The 26,158-nt window shown below is 41.7% G+C and overlaps 1 protein-coding gene across 9 annotated transcripts in view; it reads right to left on the bottom strand.

The window, feature by feature from the left end:
- The window catches only part of LOC122716075 (lachesin-like), a 49,936-nt gene that overhangs the window by 22,850 nt on the left and 928 nt on the right, over positions 1 to 26,158 (bottom strand). For 2 of the 9 annotated variants that reach the window (XM_043938788.1, XM_043938790.1), the window contains exons 3-8: positions 25,175 to 25,370; positions 22,247 to 22,480; positions 20,978 to 21,313; positions 19,138 to 20,906; positions 9,709 to 12,464; positions 3,515 to 3,711 (exon numbers count right to left, since the gene is read on the bottom strand). In XM_043938788.1, the coding sequence (XP_043794723.1) occupies positions 3,515 to 3,711; positions 9,709 to 9,844 (333 nt within the window). In that variant the 5' untranslated portion in view covers positions 9,845 to 12,464; positions 19,138 to 20,906; positions 20,978 to 21,313; positions 22,247 to 22,480; positions 25,175 to 25,370. Of the gene's footprint in view, positions 1 to 1,283; positions 2,204 to 3,514; positions 3,712 to 9,708; positions 12,465 to 19,137; positions 20,907 to 20,977; positions 21,314 to 22,246; positions 22,481 to 25,174; positions 25,371 to 26,158 lie in introns of those variants that run through there. The other 7 variants (XM_043938787.1, XM_043938791.1, XM_043938789.1 and 4 more) reach the window with 6 other exon arrangements.

Below are 26,158 nucleotides of genomic sequence, written 5' to 3'. Positions count from 1 at the left end.
AATAACGCGATTCCCCGATACGAGCAGACGGTATCTGGCAAATATCGTCGCAATTTCTCGCGATATTTTCATCGGAATTCGCGTGGAAAAGAGAGGAAAGAGAGGGCAATCGCGCGATCCGACCGCGGTTCGATATAATTAGATTTACATCGCGTTTCGATCCCGTCTCGTTTCAACCGAATCTAAATATTATTATAAATTACGTGGTCTGAAAGGCGACCACCACCCATAACCTACCTCTCTCGAGCCTTATTTATAAGCCTCTCTCGAGATCTTATTTCCGTTAACCGATCAAGTTTAAACCTCTTTCTTTCTGTCTTTTTTCTTTTTTTTTTTTCTTTTTTTCGGAACGCAGTTAGCTAACTATGGATAAAAAAAAGAAAAAAGAAAGGAAGAAAAAGAAGAGGGGACACTCGTTCAACTTTCGACCGGTGCAATCGGGATAAAAGCTTCAAAGAGCGGCACAAATGCTGTCACGTGGCGGGGTGGAATGCGGATTATCAAGCTACCGTTTAACCAAAATACCCATTACTGTAATACAGGGCTGCAGCGAAATGGCAAGAGTAGAGATAGCGAAACGGAGAAGGATAAAGGAGAAAGACCTTGGATCGCGCGTATTACTTAGCATTAATGAGAGGTTTAATAATAACACGGAGGGAGGGGGGGAAAAAAGAACGGATGTAAAAGGATGTAATTAATCGAAAAATTAATCGAAAAATGTGAAAATTTCGAACGAGCTAGGACATAGGAATTTATACGAGGAAGCGTAATTTACACGCGTCGCTCGATTTTCACGCTATTAATTAAAGAGACAAGAATATACGAGGTTGAAATAGCTGCGGTATTATTAAGTTTCTCGAGACGATCTGTTTACCTCTTTATAAATGCACCGCGTACAATGCACGCACGCAGTCAGAAATGACGGATGCCGATGTACATTGAAGAAGCCGTTCACAATGAATCGCGGGACAAAGAAACTTGGAAAATCGAATCGCATGTAGGTAAATTCCTGCGCGCTTAAATACTTGTCCTTATTTCCATGCCTTATTTCCTCTATCTCCCGTGGAACACCAACGACTCTCTTTACGCGAAACACGTAAATATGCGTCGCATATTGTAACTGCCGTTTCGATCTTGCGGAACGTCATAGGGAAAACTTCGCTCGTCGATACGATGTATCCGCCCCCCGTTTTCTTCTCCCTATCACCGTTGGCCAGCCAAGAGGAATTTCGTATCGCGTATAAAGGGAGAAAGCAATCTTGAAGGGATAAGTCGAAACGTACATAGACTTCTTTCAGTTCGAAGATGTCGCATTCAATTAGAGGACAAGGTTCTCGCAAAATTGCAAAAGACTTTGCACGAGATCCGGCGATGCACGGGCACAGCGATACGGCCAGTTTCATTATCTTCTTTCCCTTCCCTCTTTCCATTTTTACCCGCTTTCTTCCGCTTTTCTTTTCCTTCTCCGTACCCGCCCGACCACGCAATGAAATTTTATACGAGCGGGCCACCGAGCACGTAGCGGCAATAGAAGTAGCGTGCGAATTGTTCGACGTCGACCTTCCTATTGATTTCCACCTGCGTCGATTTAACTCGACCTCGGTATTCATCCCCCTCCCGTAACCTTCTCTTTTCCCCTTTCCAACCGGTTTATCCCCTGTTCTCGCTCCACCCCCGATAGTCCGTGCTCGACCACCCAATTATTGCGTAACTCGGCCATCGTACGAGCGAATACGGAGACAAATAACGCGGCGATAATTTTCGTGAATATTGCGAGAACACGGTAGAAATTCTTTCGTTCCTTTTCTCTCCTCGTTCGAGCGAGGAATTTCGAATCGCGACAATGCTCTTGCGTTGCACGCGCGTAACGTAGAAACGAACGCGGTACGATTGGATGTGAAAAAGATTTTCAGCCTGTCGAACTTTTCTTGCTTAGATTTGTCGTTCCGCGGGAATAACGCTCGGCATTGATGGTCTCCTCCCTTTTCTTGCCCAACGAGTAAACGAAGGTCACGGGAACACTGCATTTTTCCCACTTTTTTACACTTTTAAATCACGTTGAATCGCGCGTATCGCGTAACGTATATACGACGACGTGAACGCGATCGACTCTCGAACGAAACTAATTGCGCACGACACGGAAAGTGTTTACTATTGAAACATAACAGAGCGGCGATAAAGTTCCGGGAAACGATTAAGACGATATACACACCGCTATTTACTCGTTTGACTTTCGTAATATTTACGAAACGAAAACGTTTTTCGTTCTCCTCGAGAGATGCTTATGCCGTATTATGGAATTTTATTATTAATTTGAATCGAATTAATTTTATTATAATTTGAAACGTGCTTATTCCCCCTCTTTTTCTCTCTTTGTCGTACACGCTCTACAAGACTATAAAACAATGCACGATCTTCTCTTTTTTTCTCTTTTTCTTTTTTCTTCTTCGAAGCGTTAAGTTTCGTTTCATCCAAAGCCTTTTTTTTTTTTTACACGAAGAATTTATAGGAAAGTTGAAGATATCGAATCGGTACTCGCATTGATTTCGAAGTCTTGTACCGCCTTAGAGTCTTAGTTTACAGGTAAACTAAAACTAACAAAGGAATCGAGGAGGCAAGTTCGTCTAACGAACGAAGGGAAACGCAAACATTTTATTTCGAAACTTTCTAAACTCGTCGAGTTAAAGAGACTAAATTTCCTCTCGGATTTATCCTCTCTCTCCTCCCCGATTTTTCGATCTCCGATTTTTTTTTTTTTCCTCCCCTTGTCGAAAAATTTCATTGAGGCAATCGCACTCATACTCGAGTATTTTATTCTATACGGACGGAATTCCCCGAGAAACTATAATAAAACATCCGGCTACATCTGCCGTTTCATAGGATATAATTGAAAAGTATTAGCATGTTGAAAACCACTCGTCCCTTAACAATATAATCGGGAGAGACGGGACACGGGTGAAAAGTTAAAAATCCCATGTTCTTCCACTCTCGACATTTTAATTCCATTTTCATCCGGTCCGCAAATAAACCTTTCAATTTAGAAAGGTCCCGGCTGTCCTTATTTCGATTAAAATCTTTCTTTCCGTCCGTACGTTTCCCTCCCCCTCCCCCCGATATATTCATTCATAATCGTGATATAAGAGAGGGTCAAAAGGATTCGTACAGTTTAGAGAAATGACGTTGATCTAGAGGTACGATGAATCTAAACGAGAGGCGTTTAATTCCTCGTGGAAATCCGTGTACGCGAAGAGGAAGAGACGACGATTCGTTTTTATCCTTCCTTCCTTTTTCTAAAAAAAGAGAAAAAGTCCTACAGCACATACCACTTCTCCTCCGGACCGTCCTCACCCCCCGTTTCCCTCGATTCCCCCAAAGACCAGCCGTTCGGCTCTTACGTTGATATGATAATAACTTTTCTACGCTCTTGGGAGCCCGGATCGTCTGAAACCCTGGGGGAGGGAGGGCAGGTAATGCCTTTTCAAAAACTTTTTGAAGAATGTTCCCGGAATCTCACCATTCCATCCCCGAGATTATGAACGACGCAAGGCAGGAGCGCGGTGGATCCAGATTGGGCGGAGATCACCGTCGAATTTTCGGTGCCGAAGCTCATCGGAAGCGTGGGCGGTAGATCGATGTCCAATGGTTTCATGCTCGCTTCTAACGAATTCCCATTTGTCGGCACGATCTCCGCCGTGGCCGCTGTCGGATACTCTGAAAAATAGGCATCGAATCAAGGAAAATTGGTGGCATGTCGTTGGTGGAAGGATCGAACGTGGGTTCCACGGCAACAAACCTGCTATCTACCTACCTAGCCCCCGCGAGGAGGGATTCTCGTTAAGAGGCTTTCCTCTGGACTTTACTTAACCCCTTCTCGCCCTACCCAATCGACCCCTTCAAATATTTATGCGCGCCTCGTTCCAATAGCCCTGGAGGATTTGTTGGAAACCGAGGATTGTTCTTTCCTGTTGTGTTTATTTGCCAACAACGAGATGCGATAGGGGTGTCAAATGGAAATGGGAGGAAAAGAAACGCAAGGCGAAAATGCGATCGTGTATACATTTCGATGGCTCGAACTCTAAATATTCGATAATGCGATGTAGAATGTGGTCAAACTTTCATATCGATCCTGATATGTTCACAGGATGGTTCGTAATTTTAATACAAACGGTGTTACGTTTTCGAACGAGGTTCGATCGAACTGTGTGTGTGTGTGTGTGGATTAAAACGAATGTTGATGAACGATCCCGATAAGCGTAGGAAAATTTTCCAAGTACGATCGATCGGATTAAAGCGTAATTTTCACGCGAAACTAAGGGCGTGGAGGTAATAATTCTTGTCAACGAAATAACAGGTAGGAAAACAAGGGGGAAAGTTGGTGCCCTTTCTAAAGGATGATACGATCCGCGAATCATTTTAATGATAATTTAAAGTTTCCACTCTTAGAAAGACTGGGTAACCACGGACTTACTGTTGCTCGGCTAAAGTTTAGGAAACTTCATCTTCTCGAAAAGAAAAAGATCCTCTTGTCAGCGAGGTCGCTTCCTTACTTATGCTGGTGGCTCGTTCGCTGGTTTTCGTTCCTTCCACGAGTATATTACCCGAAATAAAAAAGCGAGATACAAAAAAAAAAAAAAAAAAAAAAAAGAAAAGAAAAGTAAAAAATTAAAGTTAGAGATTGCGGCAGAGTTTTACGTGTATATTAATTAGATTACTCCCCTTTTATACAGACGGGAACTTTATACAAACAGGAAAACAGGATAGCCTGTGGTAATATCCTCATGAATCTTTAACATACCTCGATGAATTTTTATAATATCCTCGCCTAGAGCAAAAGCAAATCGAAAATTGCAATTTTAATCGGGAAATCATCGAAATTAAATATATAAAAGCGCGTTATTTAAAAAACAAATTTTCCCCTTCGTGAATTTAATACACGATTGTCCAACAATTACAAGAGATGCGCGCGGACAAAATCTTATGGACAAAGGTTGAGATTCTACTTTAGGGCGAGTTAATCGTCCTTTCGGGAAAGAAGTCAGGTTTCTCAGAGAAAGAGTCGGTGAAATAAAGGACGAAATAAAAGTTTCTCGAGGATAAGGAGAAAATTTATGGCCGAGTGTTTAACGAATGCAAGAAGATGGATTCGCGGCACGATTATTATTCAATGGAACGTCAAATTTACTAGTCGGATTTTTCCATCCGTTCGACGCTGCTCGATTTAACTTCGGACTCTCGAGACCCGTCGGATGTATGCACGTATACACGTACGAGAATACCGGTGCGAGACCGGTAAAAACAAATAGCGAAACTTTCAAAGGCTATCCGGGAAAAGTTTCATTATTTTGGAACGAGACCGTGCCAAGAATTTCTATTAAAATAATAAGAACTCGAACGAGCCACGTTGTTATGGAACGTACGCCGCGAAACGGCACGAGGAGCAATTCGTGGCAAGATAAAAAGATTCCGCGAAGATGCCAGTCCGGTTGAGAATTTTGTTTGCGCGACCATTTTTTTCTTTTTTTTTTTTTTTTCTCTCCTCCAAAGAAGTTATCGAACGAGGAATTATACACGTGTATATGTAATAAACCCCCCCATTAAACGGAAATATAATGTACCCCCGTTATTTCGCGTTATCGTCAGGGATAATTTAATTAACGTAGGATCGTAGGGCCGAACGAGGCAATCAACATTTTAAAAGGTATCTTGTCTTTTTTTCTCTTTTTACGAGACGTAAATCGATTTTCCCGACGACAACATTTTTTTTCTTCTTGTAATCATTCTGACGGGCGTTAGTCAAACAAGGAAGGGGTCGACCGGTATATTACCTTATAGACAGGAGAAAAGAAAGTAGTAATCCCATGACTGGAATAATCGACTGTAAGGTGTCGTTATTACTGAAAACTTGGAAAATGAGATACTTGCGGGGTTCTTAAAGGAACAGCAATATTCGTAAATTCCCGTGCGCTAAGCGTCTTTCAGACCAATTTAACTACCAACTTTTCCTCGACGCGCGCTAAACTAGAAATAAAACAGCACGATGTCGAGCTCGTTTGTTCCACCGCCATAAGTTCGCTACCTACTGCCACGCTCCCTTACACCCCCTCCCCTCCCTCGCTCCCAACTTCAACTTCGCCTTCCGTGGAAATTTATTACGAATGCGAGGTGCCATGACTCCTCGCATGACGCGAGGAGAGAGTTTGCTTCTTTCGTACTCTCTCCCGTCGAAAGATCCGTCCGTACACTTTCCGAAATCTTCGAAACTCCCCCTCAAAGCGTACCTGTGTATCGCATGGATGGATCGGGGGCGTAAATCCGAGGATCAGGTAAGGAAATTTCTCGGCAACGCGGTTCGAAACGCGGTCCGACGTGTTTCCGACAGCGTCTGACACACGCCTAAGCTATATTATAATAACTATGGTTTCGAGTTGGAAACAGTGGGTGCGATAGAGAGCGGATTATAACCCCGGGGGCGTATGCGGTATCGATCAACACTCGTGAAATACGAAATCGAAATACGAACGAAATTATACCGACCCGTTCGTTTCGAACGAGATATCGCGTAAACTATTTTTCAGGCCAGAAATTGTACATGGCGGCACGAGCAAAACGAAGCTTCACACGCGGCCACCAGCCGGCACCAGATGGCCAGATAGATAGATACAGAATACCCGAGGTTGAACCGTTTCGCTTTCCCTCCACCGCCGTTCGTTCAAGTATATTTAGCGGGTAAAAGTGATGAACAGCCGCGGCATACCGGTTCATCCTTTCCCATCTCGTGTAAGTATCTCTTTTTCCTTGCTTTTTTACACGATCCGGCACACGTGTCACGTTGAAAGCCGCCTTTTCACCGCCGCTCTTTACATAGACTGTACTTTGCGGAGAGGAGAGGCGGGCGGCTTTTTTGTTCGGCCACGGGCGCAATAAAGCGTGTAACGCGCATAAACGAGCCATAACCAAGCCTCGGACGAGGTGGCCCCTCCGACGAGGGGAAACTATAAACTTTCCCGGCATAATCCCGATATAATTAAATAGAAGACACGCGAGTTTTGTCACCCCCTCCCTCCCTTAGCGAAGTAGCAGTAACCTTCCTTCCGCGGAAGGAAGGAAGTTGGGGCGCGGCGCGGCTCTGTGTGCACGAGCGTCTAAAATTTGCATCAACGGGGAATGCATCCCGGTGATCTCTCGCCGTGTTCCCAAATCGTACAACGAGTAACCCTGCTGCTATCCGTTCGAGGAAAATAGATTGAATTAAGCGCGCGAGGCACGGTAAGCCTAAACGAAGCGAGGAATCTGCGGCGCGGCGTGGCGTGGCGTGGCGTGGCGTGGCGGGCGACCGATTTTCTTGGGCGAAAGGAGAATGGCGAACAACGTGTAATCAAACCCTCGAGGAGATGGAAACAGGGGAGATGAAATTCAGGGGGGATTAAATTTGACTTAAGCCTGACTTAGATTTGACGCGAGGGTGAGATATCGCGGTTATTTTTCATCGAGGAGGCAACGGAGAAAATGGAGGAGGAGATGGATCGTTTTGTTTATATTCCTTTTCCATTCCTTTTAATAATTTGCTCGATGCAAATTAAGTAAATAACTTGCAGTTTGTTACGAACGTTAGGTATCGAATTGAGTCGGAAGCGAATCGATGGATACGATAAACGTTGTAACAAGTTGTAACAACTCGTGGGAAGAACAGTTGCGATGTTTCGAAAACGATGGAACGCGATGGGAGGATGCTTTATTAGCTTGCTTAAAACGTATATATTCGTACGAAACTGTCCGTTGTGGAATACATCTATGCCCGTAATTAATGGCAAAAATATTCACAAATCTATGCGTTTGTTCGCGTATGAATCGCGGGAATCGCGATTTACAACAAGCGAAGTTTATTTACAAACTTTCGTTCGTTCATTTGCATAACGAAAACGCGTGACGTTGTCGTTAATCCTTGCACGCGTTCATAACGAAATTGAAAACTGCGAAAATCGGGCTTATTGTCCGGTTAAATTACGAACGAAGGAAAGAAAGGGGAAAAAAGGAATGAACAGAATGATTATCGAACAAGGATTATAGGAGCGAGGATAAAAAAAAAAAAAGGAAAGGAAAGTGAACGAGAGCGAAAGAGAGATTCTTTGCAAACTCGCGCGCAGTCTTGCCCGTAGAATCGTAACGCTGAAGAACGTTGACTCTCGAAATGACTCTCGAAAATGATCGAATTTCGAATCGATTGCAATTTCGACTCGATGAAGCGGTAATTCGATACCAATAATGGTCACGTATCAAGAGTTCTCTGCTAATCGACACCGAACCAGTTATTTTCCACGTTACGCGCGAATATATTATAACGCGTTGGAGGGGTACATCTGGCCGTAATTTATGAAACCCCTCCGGTTAATTGCACATTAACGAAGGTGTAATTTGCACGTTCGAAACCCTTCTTTCCCGATCGAGCGAGTAATAGACACTCGCTTTGAGAATGGGCGGCCCACGTAAAACGGCCGAGAGCACTTATCCCACGAATTTACGAATAGTATTTGCCCGATTAACGTGAACGAAAAAGTGAACGAAGGCGTTAAACAGGGTGTAAAAGGACAACGGTAACGATAGTGAAATAACGAACAGAGAAGAGATTAAAGGTTTTCGGTGCTTAAAGGTCGGGGAAAAGTATCGAGTTAACTTCTTGAAGAGAGGAACGAGGGCCGGAAACTTAGCATAGGATCGCATTAGCACGTTAAATGGTTATATTAAGAACTTTATACAATGGTTCGTTCGGTCTATTCGAGGGGGTGGATTCGGTGTTGCTCTCGAGATGAATTTTATCGTGATCCGATGTCTTTCCAGAGGATTTATAAACGATCGATAAAGTACACACGATATGCCTGGGGACGAATAAAGACGCGAACTTTTAAGGGTGAATCCATTAACGCCGGAACGATTGCGATCAATTCGAGTCGGAACCGATTAATTATACACGTCTCTCGAATTTCCACGAGTATCCTTCCCTTTATACTTATACATATATATATATATATATCTGTCAATCAATGGAAAATTTATATTCGCGTTCCGATAATGAATAATAAAATTGTAATTTCATTGAACTTTAACTTTCAGTCTGCCCGTTCTTACGATATAAGAACGAACGCGGACAAAATTAAGCGGACGAGGTAAAAAAAGATAAAAAATCACCTTTGACCGATTATCCCGGGATTATTATCGATTGATAAAGAAGCGTCGTACCTTCTGCGACGCTCCATAAACGAATTACTCGTGCCGGCGCGCTCGATAATTCGGTCGGAATCTGTTAAAACCAAAGTAGAATCCATCCCCATCGGACGATGGTCGCGTTAAAGTTTTTACGACTGATCGGAAGGGTATTAGATATTATTGGCGCGATGGCAAAGTGAAATTGCAGGATGGTTCGCGCTTGATTCGGAAGATCTGTAAAAGCGATGATCGTAGGCATCTCGAAACTGAATTCGGACCGTACGCGGTGGTGGTAGTACGCGCGACGGTCCCTGTATTACTTTGACCCCGGCAAAGCGACGATTACGAGCGCTGTGTAGCACGGAATGGATTCGCCGCCGTGGGCGAAACGACGAAACAGTTCCATCGAGCGAAACGCAAACACTCGAGAGAGGGCCTATGCGGCGGAGAGTGAAACAAACGTGGCGTGGAAACCGAGAACCATATCGTATACACGTCTATACTCACCGGCAGTTCGCACCAGCACGTTAAGTAGAATGGATAGCAAAAGGGTGGTGGCCCGGTATCCGTGTATTATGATCATCAGCCACCTCGATACGCTGAATCCCGCGCCGTGCCATAGACCCGTGGCCTCGTGCACCATATTTCTCTGCCTCGCCCTTTTTCACCCGGCTCGCCACCGATTGCCTCGTCCCCAGCCCACATTCACCGCGTCGTTCCTCCGTTCCAGCCTCCGTTAACCCGTCTCCAACCTTCCACGTTTTATCAGAGATTGGAAATCCCGTTCCCCGGGCGAAGCAAGGGACGTTGCGCGAACAAACTCGTCGCTACTCTTCAGGTTCGTCGTTGAAGGAAATTCGATTCTCCCGCGAGTCGAGTCGAGTCGAATCGAATCGAATCGAATCGAGTCGAGTCGGTGCTTTCGATACCTTGGAATAAGAGAGGGAACCTTTTATCGCGTTCCACCGTGTTGCAATTGTTTACCGGGGTCGCCTCCCTTTCCAAGGATTGATTAGCGCAACCGGGGAAAAGAGGAAAGTTTCTGTTGCCCTGGAAACCTAGGGGCAGAACTGGCCTCCGTCCTAAGGGGCTAAAACATCTCTCCTTGCGGCGAGGGTAAGTTGGCTAGATCAATTCCTCGGTCTCTCAAAGATACCGCGCGAATTCACGGATTACCGGAGTTTCTACGTGGGTCGTGAATCGCGTTCCAAAGTATCGGAGTGCAACGATGGTCGTTAGGGTCGTTAAACTGTCGTTAATTCATAAAATTATCGGTGAACCGTTCCTTCCTCGATGGCCAAGGGAGCAAGAGAGGTTTCTCGCAAAAGGGCTTCTTTCTCTTCGTTAGAAACGAGGCGGAAGCTAATTTTGTTCGCCTCCCGTTATCGGGATCCATGAACTGCACGAGCCAACCGAATGTCAAGGAAAAAAGGCAAGTTTGGCGAGTTACTCCTCGATCGTCGTTCCGTGTTCCGGTTTCTATTCTTCCACGATTATAGATTACGACCTCTTCGAAATTATTTCGAGGCAAGTTCCTTTTCGTACGGATTCTCTTCGATCTAGGAACAAAGTGAAAGGTATACGCGTCGAAACTTGTCATCGAACTTGAACCGTATCAAGGCGAATATTGTCGGAGTTGGCGCAAAACGTTGGGACGATATCCTTTGGCAATAAGGTTAATAGAGTACCTTCGGGCGAAAGGGCTCCTCCTCTCCTTGCTTACCGGTTTCTCATTCGGTTTCATTCACAAACCTTCTTGTTGGGAAGCTTACCGAGTTCTGTACGTTATCAGAAATACAGGATGCTCTAGGCCATAGAACCAAGCGTTCTTCCGCGGCTCTTTCTTCCTCGAGTGGCTTTCAGGATTCCGTCGCTACTGTTCCACAGCCAACGGGCTACTTCTGTGAAGAAATCTCTGCCTTCCTTTTTATCCGACAATACAGAGACACTGTTGAGCAGGATGGAAGAGGGAGAGAAAGAAAGAGATATATACAGAGAGAGAGAGAGAGAGAGAGAGAGAAAGAGAGAAAGAGTAACGTTCACGCTTCTTCTTCCTAATTTCTACTGCCTGCTATTTCGCTACAAGATTTTTCTTTCCTTTTCTTCCTTTCCAGTTGGATGTTAATACGATCGCGATGCTTTTAGCGAACATCCATCGTACCACGGCCGATGGTTTAATTTCTAACGTTAATATTACCATAGCCTTGAAAGCTTCCACGTCGATTGCCCTCTTCTCTTGCTTCGCCGTCCGTATAGATCCTCTTATAGCATAACGTATATCACCGGTCTACTTGGCCGCATCAACATCGATAAAACGGTAATCGGAATTACCATCGTCTTTAAAACGATGGCCAACTGTCACGACTGTCTTTCTTCTGCTTCGAATCCTCCTCCCTCCCTCCCCGGTTTTAATTGGAGAACTATAGGAAATTGTGGAGAAGGGTGAAAGAGAAGGGTGTACACAACGGGGCTGCAAAATACACGGGCGATTCGCAGAGGACGAGTGGAAATTTCGCTTGATATTACGACCGGGGCCGAATGGACGTGAAGCACGACGATCATTAGGTGACACGACTAATATTCCGCTTTAAGCGGACCCTTGTCACGCCTATTTTCCCTGCTTCCTCATTTACAGATGTCTCGACTGTTCCAACGCGACGTCACTTGTCGCGCGCGTTAACAGAACCCTCTCCCCCCCCCCTCCCCCGCGACGTTTCCACCTTCTTCTCGAGACCCTTTTCAACGCTGCATTTTCGTCGCTCGACTGCCCCTCAACCGGGGACACGGAGGCGACACACCCTCCGCTCGACAGACCGTCGTCGTTTCGGCCGTCGTTTCACACACACGCGTTGCGTTCCGTTCCGTCTCGTCTCGGGGAAGCAAGCACCAAAAGATTTGCCAAAGAATTTCGCGGCCTCCCGGGTTTGTGGATATTGTGCAAGTTTGTGGAATGTTGCGGCTACCAGACGACTGTGTCTTTAGCCGGCCGAGTTAACCGGTTCTGGTGGCGGTGGTTGCTGCCTTTAGGCCACCCTTTCCCTTCTCCTGCTCAACTTCCTATCCAGGAACGTCCACCTGCGTACATAAACGCGAACGACGGCAACGTGTAGCGTGTCTTCGTGCAAGATCGTCGTGGTTAACCAGCTCCTTTGAGGAATTTCAGCTGTCCCGCGGTTGGTATCCGTGCAAGGCCTAAACCGTTTCAGGGATTACGGCTGACTCGATTCCTTAAGCGTCGGCTGCTGCCTCTGCCGATCATCCTCCTGAAATTCGAGCGGAATGAATGTAGTAATTGATGTGACGGAAACGCGATTGGAATTCGTGAAATCTTAATGGTAAACGATCCTTTTTATTTTTCGTTCGTATCTTTGAAGATCGAAATCTCTTTCGAGACGACTAAAATGAAATGGATCGAGCGAGAAACCAAGTAGTACTTCAATTTAGAAGTCATTCCTTTTTTGCTCTCTTTTTCTCTCTCTCTCTCTCTCTCTCTCTCTCTCTCTCTCTCTGAGCGATTCCCTTGAAATGACCGAGCGATTTTCGCGAATTTAATCTCTTTCAACAACATCCGATAATTAAATCGATCGAACCGATTAATTAATCTGAAACGCATCCATCGTTGCGCTGATATTTATAATTTCGATCATTTTGGAATAATAAATTTATTTAGGGAGCAACAATATCTCGCGAGAGTATAAAAAGCCCATCCTTTCGTAGAGATAGAGTTTCGTTTCTAACAAAACGCGACAGCGAGTGAGAATTACGAGGGACGAGAGAAACGAGAGGAGAAAGAAGAGAGATCGTTTTGAAACGGGAGAAGACTCTTCGCGACACGAGTGGACGGCGCATCGAAAATTTTCACTCGGAACGGCGTGGCAAGATCAAAGATGAAAAAGCACAGACGGAGGGCGACATTTATTAAAAGACCGATTACTTATTAGAGTGATCCTCGAGGAACGAACGAATCGTTGACGCGCCGGCCGCTTCGCGATACATTCCGTGAAAAGCGAATTTTCCCTTGGCCACGAGAGCACTTATTCCTCTTCTATCTTTTACTCACTGTGCCGAGCGTTAAGCTCACGGAAGATGGGGCGAAATTTAACGAGCGACTAAGGTCGCGAGCAATTCGGAGCAATAAAAAAGACGAGGAGGAACGGGGCTGTGGCAACGAACGGGATATGAACGATGATGCGGCCTTCCACGCCGGTGGAAGAGGCGGCAACCATCACCGGAACCATCAACGATAAGCCTGGAATACGTGCGAGATGGTGCGCGAGACAGAAGTGAAATTGTGGTAAATCTTGCGACGTAAATGCATACTTTAAGATAAACTAATAATAAATCAACGACTCGGAAGTGATGCGGGATTAAGTTTTGAAGATTGTGTGCGAGATTGAGAAGAAAGAGAAAAGAAAGAAGAAAGGAAAAAATAGTCGACGATATATTATCTCGTAGTTTCTTTTTCTTTTTTTTTATATCACGAAAGTTACAACGTGGCGAATCATGATTATATATTCAGGATGAAGCGGTGGCACGCGTATGTACGCGCAATGTCTTTCAGCTTTAGAGTACATACTATCTTAGTCTACTTTAAGGTCTGCGGGTGTAACGATTATGGTTACTGCCACAGGGCTATTATCTCACTCGTGAGAATATTCTAAAGTCGTATATATTTTACGCTCCAATGAAATACAGCTCTATTAACTATCAAATATTTTCCAAATCGTTCAATGAAGATTAAAAACATGGGCCAACGATTCTTCTCTCGATTTCTCTCAATCTGTACAAGGGAAAAAGTTTCGTTGAAAATTGCCGATTCCGTTTTAAGTGACCCTGGGTTTCGGTCACTTTTACAACGTGCTTTCGTTTTAATAAAAGAAATCCATCCTCGAGGGAAACGGGGAGGGGAACCGTTTCCTGAATCTTTCACCGAACCGTTTAAAAGTTGGAGGTAAGTGAAAAGATTTGATATTTTAAACTGCCATCTTCGCGGGGAATTTTGCATAAACTCAACGATGAATCGTTTTGAATAATAAGTACGCTAGAAAATATGAACCGTCCTTAATAAGTCCGTAGCTTTTGACTGGCAGTGAATAACTAACAACGTATAACTCAACGTTATCCTTCGTCCCTCGATACAAACATTTTTCTTTATCTTTCCCAGAGAGTTCCTTTTCAATGAATCCCGAGATCCGTGGATTCACCAAATTTATAATGAACATCCTTCAATTTTTCCCCTGTTTTAAAAAGTTACACACGAAATTTACAGAATGCACAGAATACCGTACCTCCACTTCCAACTGTGGAGGAAACTCGATCCATTTAATCGTACGATCATCAACGAGGTACGATTTCCGGAATTCGTCTTCATCGAAAGAGGAAAGTCACAGAGTTCACGAACGCCGCGTATCTTCTCGGGAAATATGGAGGATCAAGGATTTAGGATCAGGGAGAAGGGAGGATAAAGAGCGGTCGACTTTATGAATACTAATTGGTATTACGGAAGGACATTTGTCGGGCGGAATTTATCGGGTTTATCGGATGTGAACCCTCCTCCCCTCCCCCATCATATCTCGAGGAAGTTCATTGAATAGGTACATCCCCGATGGATCGGCCGTCACAGAGAGACAGGGATAACGAAAAACTTAATACCGAAAGAAGAAGAGCGCATTACGTAAAGAAGGCTTGGAAAGAGCCGACCGTTGAATAATGTACATTCCCCTCTCCCTCCACCCCTGGGCTGCATCCACCTCTCTCACTTTCGCATAAACACGTATCGCTCGTACGTGAACAGGATGGAACGATTCTGCCAGGATTTGGCATCCGTACTTGGTAATTAAGTTCGCCTCGGTGTGTACCACCCCCTCTCTCTCTCTCTCTCTCTCTCTCTCTTTCTCTCTCTCTCTCTGTCCGCCGATGGTACACGAAATTGCACCATTGCCGTGCCGATTAAAGTGCCGATAATCCTGAGCATCGATTTAACCTATGGCTCGGTATCAATTATCGGGTCAATCGTCGTCGGATGCCACGTCCTATTTGGCCACTTGACTGACCCGAAGACATTTAAATGAAAATCGTTGCCCTTTATTCCGCCGGGACAACGGTATCGTGGCAAACGGCACGGCGACGCAATACGTTTCACCCCGTTCCCCTTTGTCCGCATCCATCCGTGTATCCATCTGTGTACGTTCATTTTACAACGAAACGGAACGAAACGGAACGGAACGGAACGGAACGAAAACGAAAACGAATCAACGACGAATACGCGCGTGGAAAGAATGGTTAATTGAAAATCTGTATCATCCTGTTTGGTATTCATTCATATCGGGTATACGGGTATTATCGATTCGTATTACATATGTGCATAATTTTGCACGCAAGCACGCTTCGTACGGTCAAATATTTTTTTCTCTCTCTCTCTGTCTCTTTCTCTTTCTCACCTCGATACCCGAGAGGAACGATTGAAACTTTTCTGGATTGGATTTCCGACCGAGCAGAAGTTCGTTTTTCCAAAGAGAGAGTTCCGTCAAGTGTGATTAACATTCTCACGATTGTAAGAGGAAAAGTCATGCTTTTGTTTCTCGCTATGACCGGGATGAAGCTTTGAAAAACAGTTGTAAAGAGCTCGAAGCACCCCCGAAGGAGAATATTATACGATGACGTTAAGCGTCGGTTTGTATCGCGCGGTTATTAAATGGGGAGGAAAGTTTAGAATGGAAGCAACGTTTTGTCTCCCAGGAAAGAAATACTTTTCGTCGAGTAGCGGAGGAGGAAGAAGAAAGAGGAGAGGAAGAGGCGGAGGAAGAGGAGGTGGAGAAGCGCGAGAAAAAGGGAGAAGAGAGATATAAAGGCGGCATCACGGTCGGGATGATGGTCACTACCGATCAAGATTTTTCCGAAAAGCCTTTCCTCGCGGCGTGGAAACGTTTTACGCGTTTGATATTGCGCAGAGAAAAAAATAAATCGCTTTGTTAAAGCGATTAAAGCGTTAAACATTCCCCCATCCCTCTCTCCCGTGTTGATCATTTAATAATTCCTCTCTTTTTTTTCATATATATATATTTTTTTTTTCGTAGATAAAAAAATAACATAGCGAAAGCGTTATTAAAAAAGTAAAGCGGTGCAACAACCGGTTATTTCAATGTTGGCGGCGAGAAAGTATATGAAATTCGTTACGTACGAATCGCAAAGGTAAATTATTGCAAATTGTTGATATATTTTCAATTCTCCGTGGAGCACCGGCCGAAAATTTATACCGGTATACAATAAAACATGCTAATGGACCAATATTTATTCGTCCCGGACGTGGCATTATCGCGATGACGGTACATCGATTACAATTATTTCCCGCTTAATTTAGTTGTTCTGAAACGATCCGGAAAATTTAGAACGACATCCATGTTTGTCATTCCCCGATACGATATCAGGTTATATCATCTATGCAAGCTTCTTCCACGAGCGGATGTTTGCCCATGTCTCCACGAGAACAATCACGGGGATCTCCCCGTGAAATTAGTCCGAACGTGAATCAATTGGAAATGGGATCGAAATGGGGAAGGCGGCGATTCCTACGAATGAAATTCGTAGAGGGCAGATTATTGGAACGTACGACCCGTTCGGGGTGAAAATATATTTTCTACCAGTCGTCCATCACCTATTGACAGTGTTATTGATCATAGCGTAGAAGCGTGGAATCGAAGAAAGCAATCAACGGGGACGTTCGAGCTGTCCCACTGACAAAGCGTACACGAGTCCACGTCAATGACAAACGCGGAGCATGGTGTTAACAGCAATGAAATCCATCGTGAATGGACCTTTTTAAAGTTAAACGACATAACGCGTAAATCAACCGTACTACCGTGTTCCCAAGAATAATATTTGTCGATTCGTGACGGGAGGGGGAGGGGAAAGAGAAAATGGAAAGAAGACGAGAATTAACGAGGGTGATAAGAAATGGGGAGGGGCAAGGGAAAAATTTCCTTGTTGTTTCACCGGGAATTAATTTTTCCGATCCGATTTAAAATTCCGTTTCCTAATCCTAATTTCACACCAAGTTTTCCAAGTGGCTCATTAGACATAATCACGTTTCGAGCACTCTATTGGCCGGTCTATTTAATTACCCGTTTACAAACTAGCGGTCCTCTTTTTTTTCTTTTTCTTTCTTTTTTTTTTTTTTCTTCGAAATGCGAAATTCGAATCACGAAGTACTTTTAACGGGTTATTTTAACGACCACAAAGTCTCGTTTCACGGTGAAACGATTCGTTTTGAGATCGAATGAATTTCACCGGTCACACTATCGCGTGTAGCCCGAAATCAACGCTAGTTTAATCCAGCTAGCATCGAAGCCGATGGCATAGTCTTGCGTTATTTTATTATTGAATTATCGGACGAAACACGGATGAAACACGATGGGCCAATTAAAGTAATCGTTTGAGCAGCGATCGGATGCCATGCCGATAAAATTAATATGCCGAGTGAAACTTCCGATAACCCAACGATTTATCCGGTTGTAATCACCGCAATTATCGCCGTTTAATTACCCTCTCGGATGACAAGTTTCTTCTTTGTCGGTTCTAGACGAAATAAGACTCTGCCTTTTCACGGCGCCAAGAGTGGCTAACGAAGGAATAAGAAAGTTCAACCGGGTTTCCATTATCGTGCACGAAAAAACAGAATTAATGAGTCCCCCCTCCCCTTCTTTTTTTTTTCTTCCCTACTCTACTCCTCGCTACTCCTAACTCTTTTCTCGCTTCTTGCAACTTCAAACTTCCTCCCTCCCTCCCCCTCCCATTCCTCTCCAATCCTTGAACGAAGCGAAACACGTCACCGGTTTTTAGTTGTATCCTGTCGACGATAGAAATATAGCGTAACTGTTTCCTTGCATGAATACACCGTTTCCTTTCCCCGGTTTTCTAAGCTCCGCTTGACAACGAACCAGCAATCCCGCACCCTCTGCCAAACAATTCCGCCAAGTTTCCATTTATTCAATAATTTCGTTTCATCTACCCATTCTACGTCATTTACAGACTATTTACACTCTCCAATTATATAATCACGGTTATTGAATTGTCACTCGATTACTCGATGGATAAGTCAACAGACGCACAGGTGCTCGATGAAAATTTATCAATCCAAGTTAAAATTCAGTTTCGTCGAGTAGTTTCCAGGTCGAAGAATTAAAGCGAATCTAGCACGGTATTGCGCGCACTCTCTGTACGTATGCGATGTAACATGGTTACTTTGAAACGTTAAACAAAATTTCGAGAATTACACGCATCTTTCACGAACAACGCGTATAGAGGCAGTGAAAAAAAAAAGAAAGAGAGAAAGAGATGCATGCACGTACAATTACACGCATATATACATATATACACGTACAAACACTGCGAATAACGCGATGTGCGGAAAGATTCCGTCCGTTCTTTTGACCCGCTTTTACGAAAAAAAACGTCTGACACTCGAAAAGAATTCAAGTAGATACGGACGTTGTTACACAGACAGACACTTGTACTATACACGTCGAAGAAAAAGAGGAGATGGAGGAGGAGGAGGATGAGGTACAGGCCGCAGAAAAAACGCGTGTATTGAATGAATACTCAACGAGTTCCCAAGCCGTAAAAAAACCTGAACCGCCGCTAAAGGGAAAAAGGGGAGAGAAAATATATTCAATGAATCACGAGATTATCCGAGTTATACATTTTTTTTCCAAGTTTCCCGACCGCTATTGACTCCTTTCGAACCGATCCTTTTTTTTCCTTTCTCGACAATCGCACTTTGTACAGCTTTAAACGGACCGGCGACTGTATCGCGAATACACCCCCCAAGGATCGAAATCGACCAACGAAAATCAACCAATGAATCGAGAGGGAGCGTGAGACGAAAGGGGATTGGAAAGCGGGGGTGAAAACGACAAATTGAAAATACCGATGACTTACGTGTCGCGAAGACATTTCGTGGCGTCGATAGATTACGAGATCGTCGAGTTGGACAGGAGACAGGCACGATGTTGACATCCCGCCGATAAGTTGTCGGCGCGCTTAACGACCCTAGAAGTTACGTCGTCGTCCTAAACGTATCATTTTCCAGCTACTTGTTCCCCAGTCCAAGTTCACAGAGTGCACTCCGATAGAGCGGCAAGTTTAATGACGTTTCGAAAGATCATTAAACTGGGCCGCACGCTAATTAACCTAAGGGAGGATAAATACGGGCGACGACGCGACGAGAGGAGAGGAGACGCGTAACGAGACTGTTCGAAACGATGTGAAAGTAAGAGGCGAGAGAAGACGAGCCATAGGCGCGAACAAAAGCGTCTCTAATGGAACGAGCTCGACGTGAATCGTGGAACGTGGCATGTACGTACGTGGTTTTTTTCCCACTTCGCATCCGGATCAACGAATGGACCAAAGCGAGCCGATCGACACGGTAAACGGGACGCGAAACGACGAAACGAACGATGATAGAACGAAACGATTTACAGCGCGGCAAAACTCGAGCAACGCGTGAAAAAATCGCGTAATAACGAGACGCGGGAGACGCGTGGATTCGACCTCGAACTCGTCGTGGATTGCACTGGCCGGTTCAGCCCTTTACCGACTCGTAGGGGTGGCGACGAAAGCGTGCAAGGAGAAGGGATAACAGGATGGAGAGAAGGAGGGAAGGGGAAGAGTGAGAAGCAAGAGGGGGTTGGCGATAGTAAGAGAGAAGAGGGATGGTGGGAGGATGAGGACGGAAAAGGGGAAGAGGATGGATATATAGGCGGCAGCATCCACAGTGCTGAAAACCACCGTGGTACATTTCGCGGGGCTCCCATGAGAGAGGAAACAAGAGAAAAAGAGAGGGATGAGGGAAAGAAGGCGCGAGAGCTGGTGGCCTCTATGAAATTAAAACAAAAAACGTGGGGAAACACATCGTGTCGCTCCGGAACGGACCGCTACACACGCCGTCACTCCTCTCGTCTTTTCTCCTTCCCGCTTACATTCGCATTTATCCTCTCTCCTCTCTTTTTCTCTGCCACTGGTCTTACAGAACCGTACACTTCTCTCCGTCCGTCCATGCACGCAAACTTGTTCTTTTTCCCGCTGGGTGGAGTTATTTTTTTTCTTTCTTTTTGTCGTTTATTACGCGTCGGCGTACACGTTCGGCGGTGGAAATTACGCGACGACTCGACGTAGGCTCCTAGGATACTTTTCCGAGTGGAGACGACTCGTTAGCATCGTGCACCGCATTTAGAAACTTCTCGGAACGCGCCATTTTTTAAAAATGAAAAGGATTGGATCCCTCGTGTTTTAACGATCGGTTGTCTGATCCTGTCAGACAATCGCGATTTATCCAAGCTTGCCCAAAATTTATCCGTTTCTTTCTTCTCTGTACGACCTGCCTGTTCTTTCTTCCCTTTTTTCTTTTCTTTCTTCTGTGACACGAAGCCGCGGGGATAATACATCCGCCACGATAAGTAACGTGGATCTCTATAGTAATAAGTTTCCGTGTATCGCGAGCAAAGCTGAGTACACTGTCCAAAAGTGGATCGTCCCATATTTGTATCTGCGGACGTGTTTCATCTTTTCTATTCGCCTCTGTTTCTTCTTTTCCATAGAATTTCATCTCGTACACGCGTTTGATACGTTCTTTGTCGGCGGGAACGCGCTAGCGTATCATTTAATTAAACCCTTTCAGTCTTCTCGCCTCTCGATGAAAAACAAACCCACTGAAAAAGAAAGAAAAAAAAAAATAAAGAAGGGAAAAAAGAGAACGGCATAGAGACGCCTATGCAATTACCCCGACGGAGCGCTTTAAATTTTCTCCAAATTACTGGGCCGTGTTTCACGTCGTACGCGCATCCAAACTCTCCCCTCGATTTCCCTTCCCTCTTCGCCCTTATTTTTCCCTTAGGCTCAACCTGCTATTTCCCTATCTCTTTCCCAGCCTCGTACTTTTCTCTTCCTCTTTCGACTATCCCTTTCCAGCCGCCTTTGAAATAAAAGTCGATCGAGTGAGCAAGCAGCCGAGCACTACCGTTCATCGTTCGTAGATTTATCGCCGCTTCGTTCTCTTTCAGTGGTTCAGCGGTGAATCGTCTCTTTTCTCGAGGAGAAACGACGGCCAAACGACGACCTGTATAGAAATCGAAAAGATATCGTAAAAGAGAAGGTAAAAGGAAAACATCGGGAAGGGAAAGTCGAAACATGACGATCGCGTTCTAAACCGTGAGAAGGGATGGAAAAGGATATTGGAGAAGTGGTGTGCGAGCACACTCGTCGAAGGAAGGTCGTGATTAATGATAAACCTACCGATTCGAATTTCGTGGTAATAGGGTAGCTTGGATATTTTAAGGATAACCCAAGAGACACGCTCCTGGATATCTTATCTGACGCAGGCGCCCGCGCGCCGCCCCACCCAGCAGAATTGCAGGAATCGTCACCAACACCATCGTGATACTGCGATGGTATTGAAGGAACACGAAGAGGATCCTCTGTGTGCACAACGCGATGCACGTGGCTACGGTTACCGGATGAATTTTATTAAACTTGGGTGAAGTGTAAAACTGCATACATAGCCGCATTAATTCGACGATAATTTACTAAATTATACACTGTGTGCTTTATTATATGTCATTTCACAGCCGAGAAAAATTTCTCGCTGAAAAACTGGCCTGCAAAATTTACCAACCGATCGATCAACTTTTTGCAAACGATTGTCGCACAAATTTTCTCTTTTTATCTCCCACGCAAAATTATTCCAATATTAAAAAACATCTATTAAAAATCTCGATAACGCATCTTTTATTCACATATACGAACGCACGAATTGTTCTTTTAATAATCTATGGTACGAGAAGAAAAGGAATATTATCCGAATTTATCTTAACTTGAAATTCTTATTATAACTTTCTTTCTGTCGTGAACAAACGGAAAAAATTACAAAGTTCAAAGCGACTCAATATTTGTCAAATTATCACGAGACAATGATGAAGTATAAAATACTGAAACAGTGTGCAAAATGTCAAGACTATAAGAAGACAAAAAAGAAATGTCCTAAAATAGTCACCTTTTTAAAAAGCTGCTGCTTATGCGAATTTTCTGCTTGAACTGATGTTCAGCTGGGATACTGTGTAATGTCTTGTTCCCTTTTCTCGAGTTTATAGCTATTGTTCTTTCCTTCTTCTTGTTACCGAGTTATTTAATCGAATCACCTAACTCCAGTTCCCTTTTGTCAAATGTTTGACTGTCGTCAACCAGAACAAACGTAGCTCGATTAACAAAAATCCAAAGATGTATGTATCTGAAATCAAAAATCTATTGAATGACTTTTACAAAGTTTGTTTATTCTCGAAAATAATTGATGAGGTAAATAAAAATCAAATGAAAAAATATTATATACTGAAGTTAATATTAATTATTAAAAAATCATGAAAAAATCATCAATGTCTCTATATATAATATTCTCAAGAATACGTGAAAAATTTATACGTATAAATTTATTAAATTAGCATTGCATTTATGTAGTTTTAGTATTAACATTAGTATCCATAGTAGTATCCATAACTTTGAAAATAATTCAATAATAATTGAAGAGAATAAATTATAAGTGTATGTATACATCAAGGGAAGTATAACGTAACATTTAAAAGTTTTAATCATCAGTCCGTTTCGAAACTGGAATGGAAATGAGATGTTTGAATTATTTTCCACAAATATCAAGTACTATTTTCCTAGTAACATATATTCTAACAATGTAATATAATCAGTGGTACGCTCTCTCATTTTTTTTTTTTTTTTTTTTTTTTTTATATCTTCTGCAACGAATTGAGAGAGGAGATATAAAAGATAGAAAATGCAAGGATCAATAAGAAACTGTCGGAAGCTTAAATTTTCCCCGTAGGCCAGGAACGAAAATAACGTTTAGGCTCTGGTAATTATGATAACTTGATCATAATCTTCGCCGTCTTGGAGCTAGTACGCACGAAGAAACTTTGCGAACTTATTACCAAGTGACCTAAAGCCGGAGTAGCTTAAGACAGATTTATCATTTCGGTGTGTGGTTTAATTAGAAATTCTAACAAGCTTGAGCAACAAATATGGCGTATTTCGAAAGTTCCGATGTACCGTTTGCGTGAAACTAAACCACGGTCTTTTGGTTAAGAGATTCATCCGTGATTCTACTATCCCTTATTTATGAATGTCTGGAAAACAATGGCACGGTATAGAGAAAATTTGCATATAAATTCAAAGAGCACGGCGTACGATGCCTCTCGTCCTTAATCGACACGAATAACCGAACGAAACATGACCGACGAGTTACTTCGTAAGTTCTAATCGCGACGTCTCTCTGGAACTATGATATATTCTTTTCCATTCTTTATCATATAAAAATATCTGGGATAACGTTCACTGTCCAAAGTGGTTGTGTCCGGAGGATATTATTTTTAGTTTGCAGTCGGTTATATAGGAGCATTTATATTTGTTACGATTGTAGGATTTGTCGCGAATATTTCGCTATAAGAAATATCCGTACTTTACAAAAATCCGAGATTATTTTCTTCGAGGACTATAGTTCAAGAATTAAATTAAATACTGCTACACTTTGCGAATTGCCCTGCATTTGTTATAAGTTATTACTACGAAAGAATATAACGAACCTACCTTTGAGAAAATATGGAACGAAAGAAATCTCACTACGAATAACGAATGAAGTCCGTATCGTATTATAGAGCAAACATTTACGTAATTAAAAATCCAATTAACGGTTATCAATCAATTTCTAATAACATCGATTTTATATTTAATTATATATTATTTTATTATAATAAGACTAAATTTACATCGATGTTTTCTTATATAATGATAAAAAAAGATTATACAAGTTACAAAGATCTCATTATTATTGTTATCCGAATCCATATTTAAAAGAAAAAAATAAAAATTCTAACTTGATATGAATATTATCCGCTTTCCATCTCAACTTCTATTATTCTAAAAATTTAAATTATATTTGATACTGTTATGGCAGCAAGTTTCGAGTTTTCTCTTCAACATATCACGGTAGAGATATGGAAGAAATGAACTCTAGCTTTTGTAAATCTATCTCGCAATCTTATTCGAGATACTAGAAAACTAATATTAGGTTTTATTGCATCCTGTTTCTTGATTTTAGATATTTTTGTTTTAAACCGAACAATCATGACAACCGAAGGATTTATTAAACCAATTTTCTCGCTTTTGAAAGATTTCTGGTAAGCGTTTTAAAACTACCAACACTCTACGTATAGATATATAGATTTGAAATATTTCATTGTTTTCTCTGATTTGTCAAAATTAACGCAATAAATTGTATTTAGCTCAAAAAAACTAATTGTTATAAAGTTAGTCCCCTGAATAATATTGTAGAAGCAAACGAAGCATCGAAATATGATAATGCGCGATAAACAGTCCAATAACATATAAAATGAAAATTGAAGTTTCTGACCATGAATATGTATTTCGCTATAAACAAAGTATTCGATATAATTTGGCAAATAATCATTGTGATTTGATGATCTTTTTTAAATAAAATAAATGTAAAATAAAAATAAAAATTGCGTAGTTAAATTTGAATATAAAAAATAATTTTAATATTAATAGAATCTATGAAATATTTTTCATAATTTGCGCATCTTAAGCGTGACATATATTTACATATTCATATCTTCATAATCTACACTTGTTGCATTCTCTTAACTATAGAGATAGCTAACAATATTCATTAACCATATAACCATAAACTATGTACATTATGTACATTAGAAAAAAAATATAAAATGCATTTTACAATCTATGTCTTAAAAATCACAATAATTTAATCTTAATATATCTAATAAATAATATATTTAAAAAATATATCTAAAAAATAGCGTACAAAAAAATAATAATTGTTCATAAATAATAATGTATTATCAATTAATATTATCAAGTATTAATATTATCAAATAATACTAACCTAGCAGGAAAATTAGGTTACGGATGAAGATCCATTCTATCCGCGATCCTATTCACGTTCTTTTAATAAGCAAAAATTTAATTAATCAATATCAATAATAAATCTTCTTTTAATTTGAGTTTGTAAAATGTTCAATCTTTGATTGTTGTGCAAAATAAAAAGATTTTTAAAAAAAATTCGATGTCATAAACTAAATCTGAAAACAAAAATTACATCTTGTAATCTAAATATTATATATAACTTTATAATTAAAATATGTATCATAAATCCATATATATATATATCAATATTTTATATTTTCATTTCCTTGAAAATAATAATTACAAAAAAAAAAAAAATAAAATATGTTCCACGTATGTTCCATATTTTATTGATTCATTTCTATTAATATCATTTTATTATCAAAATTATGCATGCAATTACAAATCTATTCTATTTTAAACAGTTTTAATTATAATCTATCTATTTATATCATAAAATTTCTACATTTAAGAAATCTATAAATTCTTGAATTTAACAAATTCTTAAAATAACCTAAAAATAATATATTGATAACTTAATATAACTTAAAGAAAAGTTATTATATATTATTATATATTATATTATTTCTATAATTCTTATATTTATAGATTAAAGATTTTTTTAAATCTCCATTACATAATAAAAATAATAAAAATAAATCAGAAAATTCTGATTCTGATTGATCGCGTGATAATTCACCGAGTAAAACTGTGTTAGTAAAAGAAAAATAGGATAGAAAAGGAAATAAAAAAATATTTTCTTTTCATATTTTCTTTCTATTTTCTATCAAAGTATTCAGAAGACTATTGTTTTAATAAATAATTATATATCATTAATAATACGAAATTATAATATATTAGAGATCATAAGATATTTTGTCGTATTTAGGGAATATGAAAAGAAATTATTATATATGTATTGTACGTGCATGTGTGTGTGTGTGTGTGTGTGTGTGTGTTATAT

Source organism: Apis laboriosa, unplaced genomic scaffold (assembly GCF_014066325.1).
Source record: "Apis laboriosa isolate Shangri-la unplaced genomic scaffold, ASM1406632v1 scaffold42_cov153, whole genome shotgun sequence".
In the NCBI taxonomy this organism is placed as follows: domain Eukaryota; kingdom Metazoa; phylum Arthropoda; class Insecta; order Hymenoptera; family Apidae; genus Apis; species Apis laboriosa.
The sequence above is the reverse complement of the archived record's forward strand: the minus strand, read 5'-3'. Positions and strand labels throughout refer to the sequence as shown.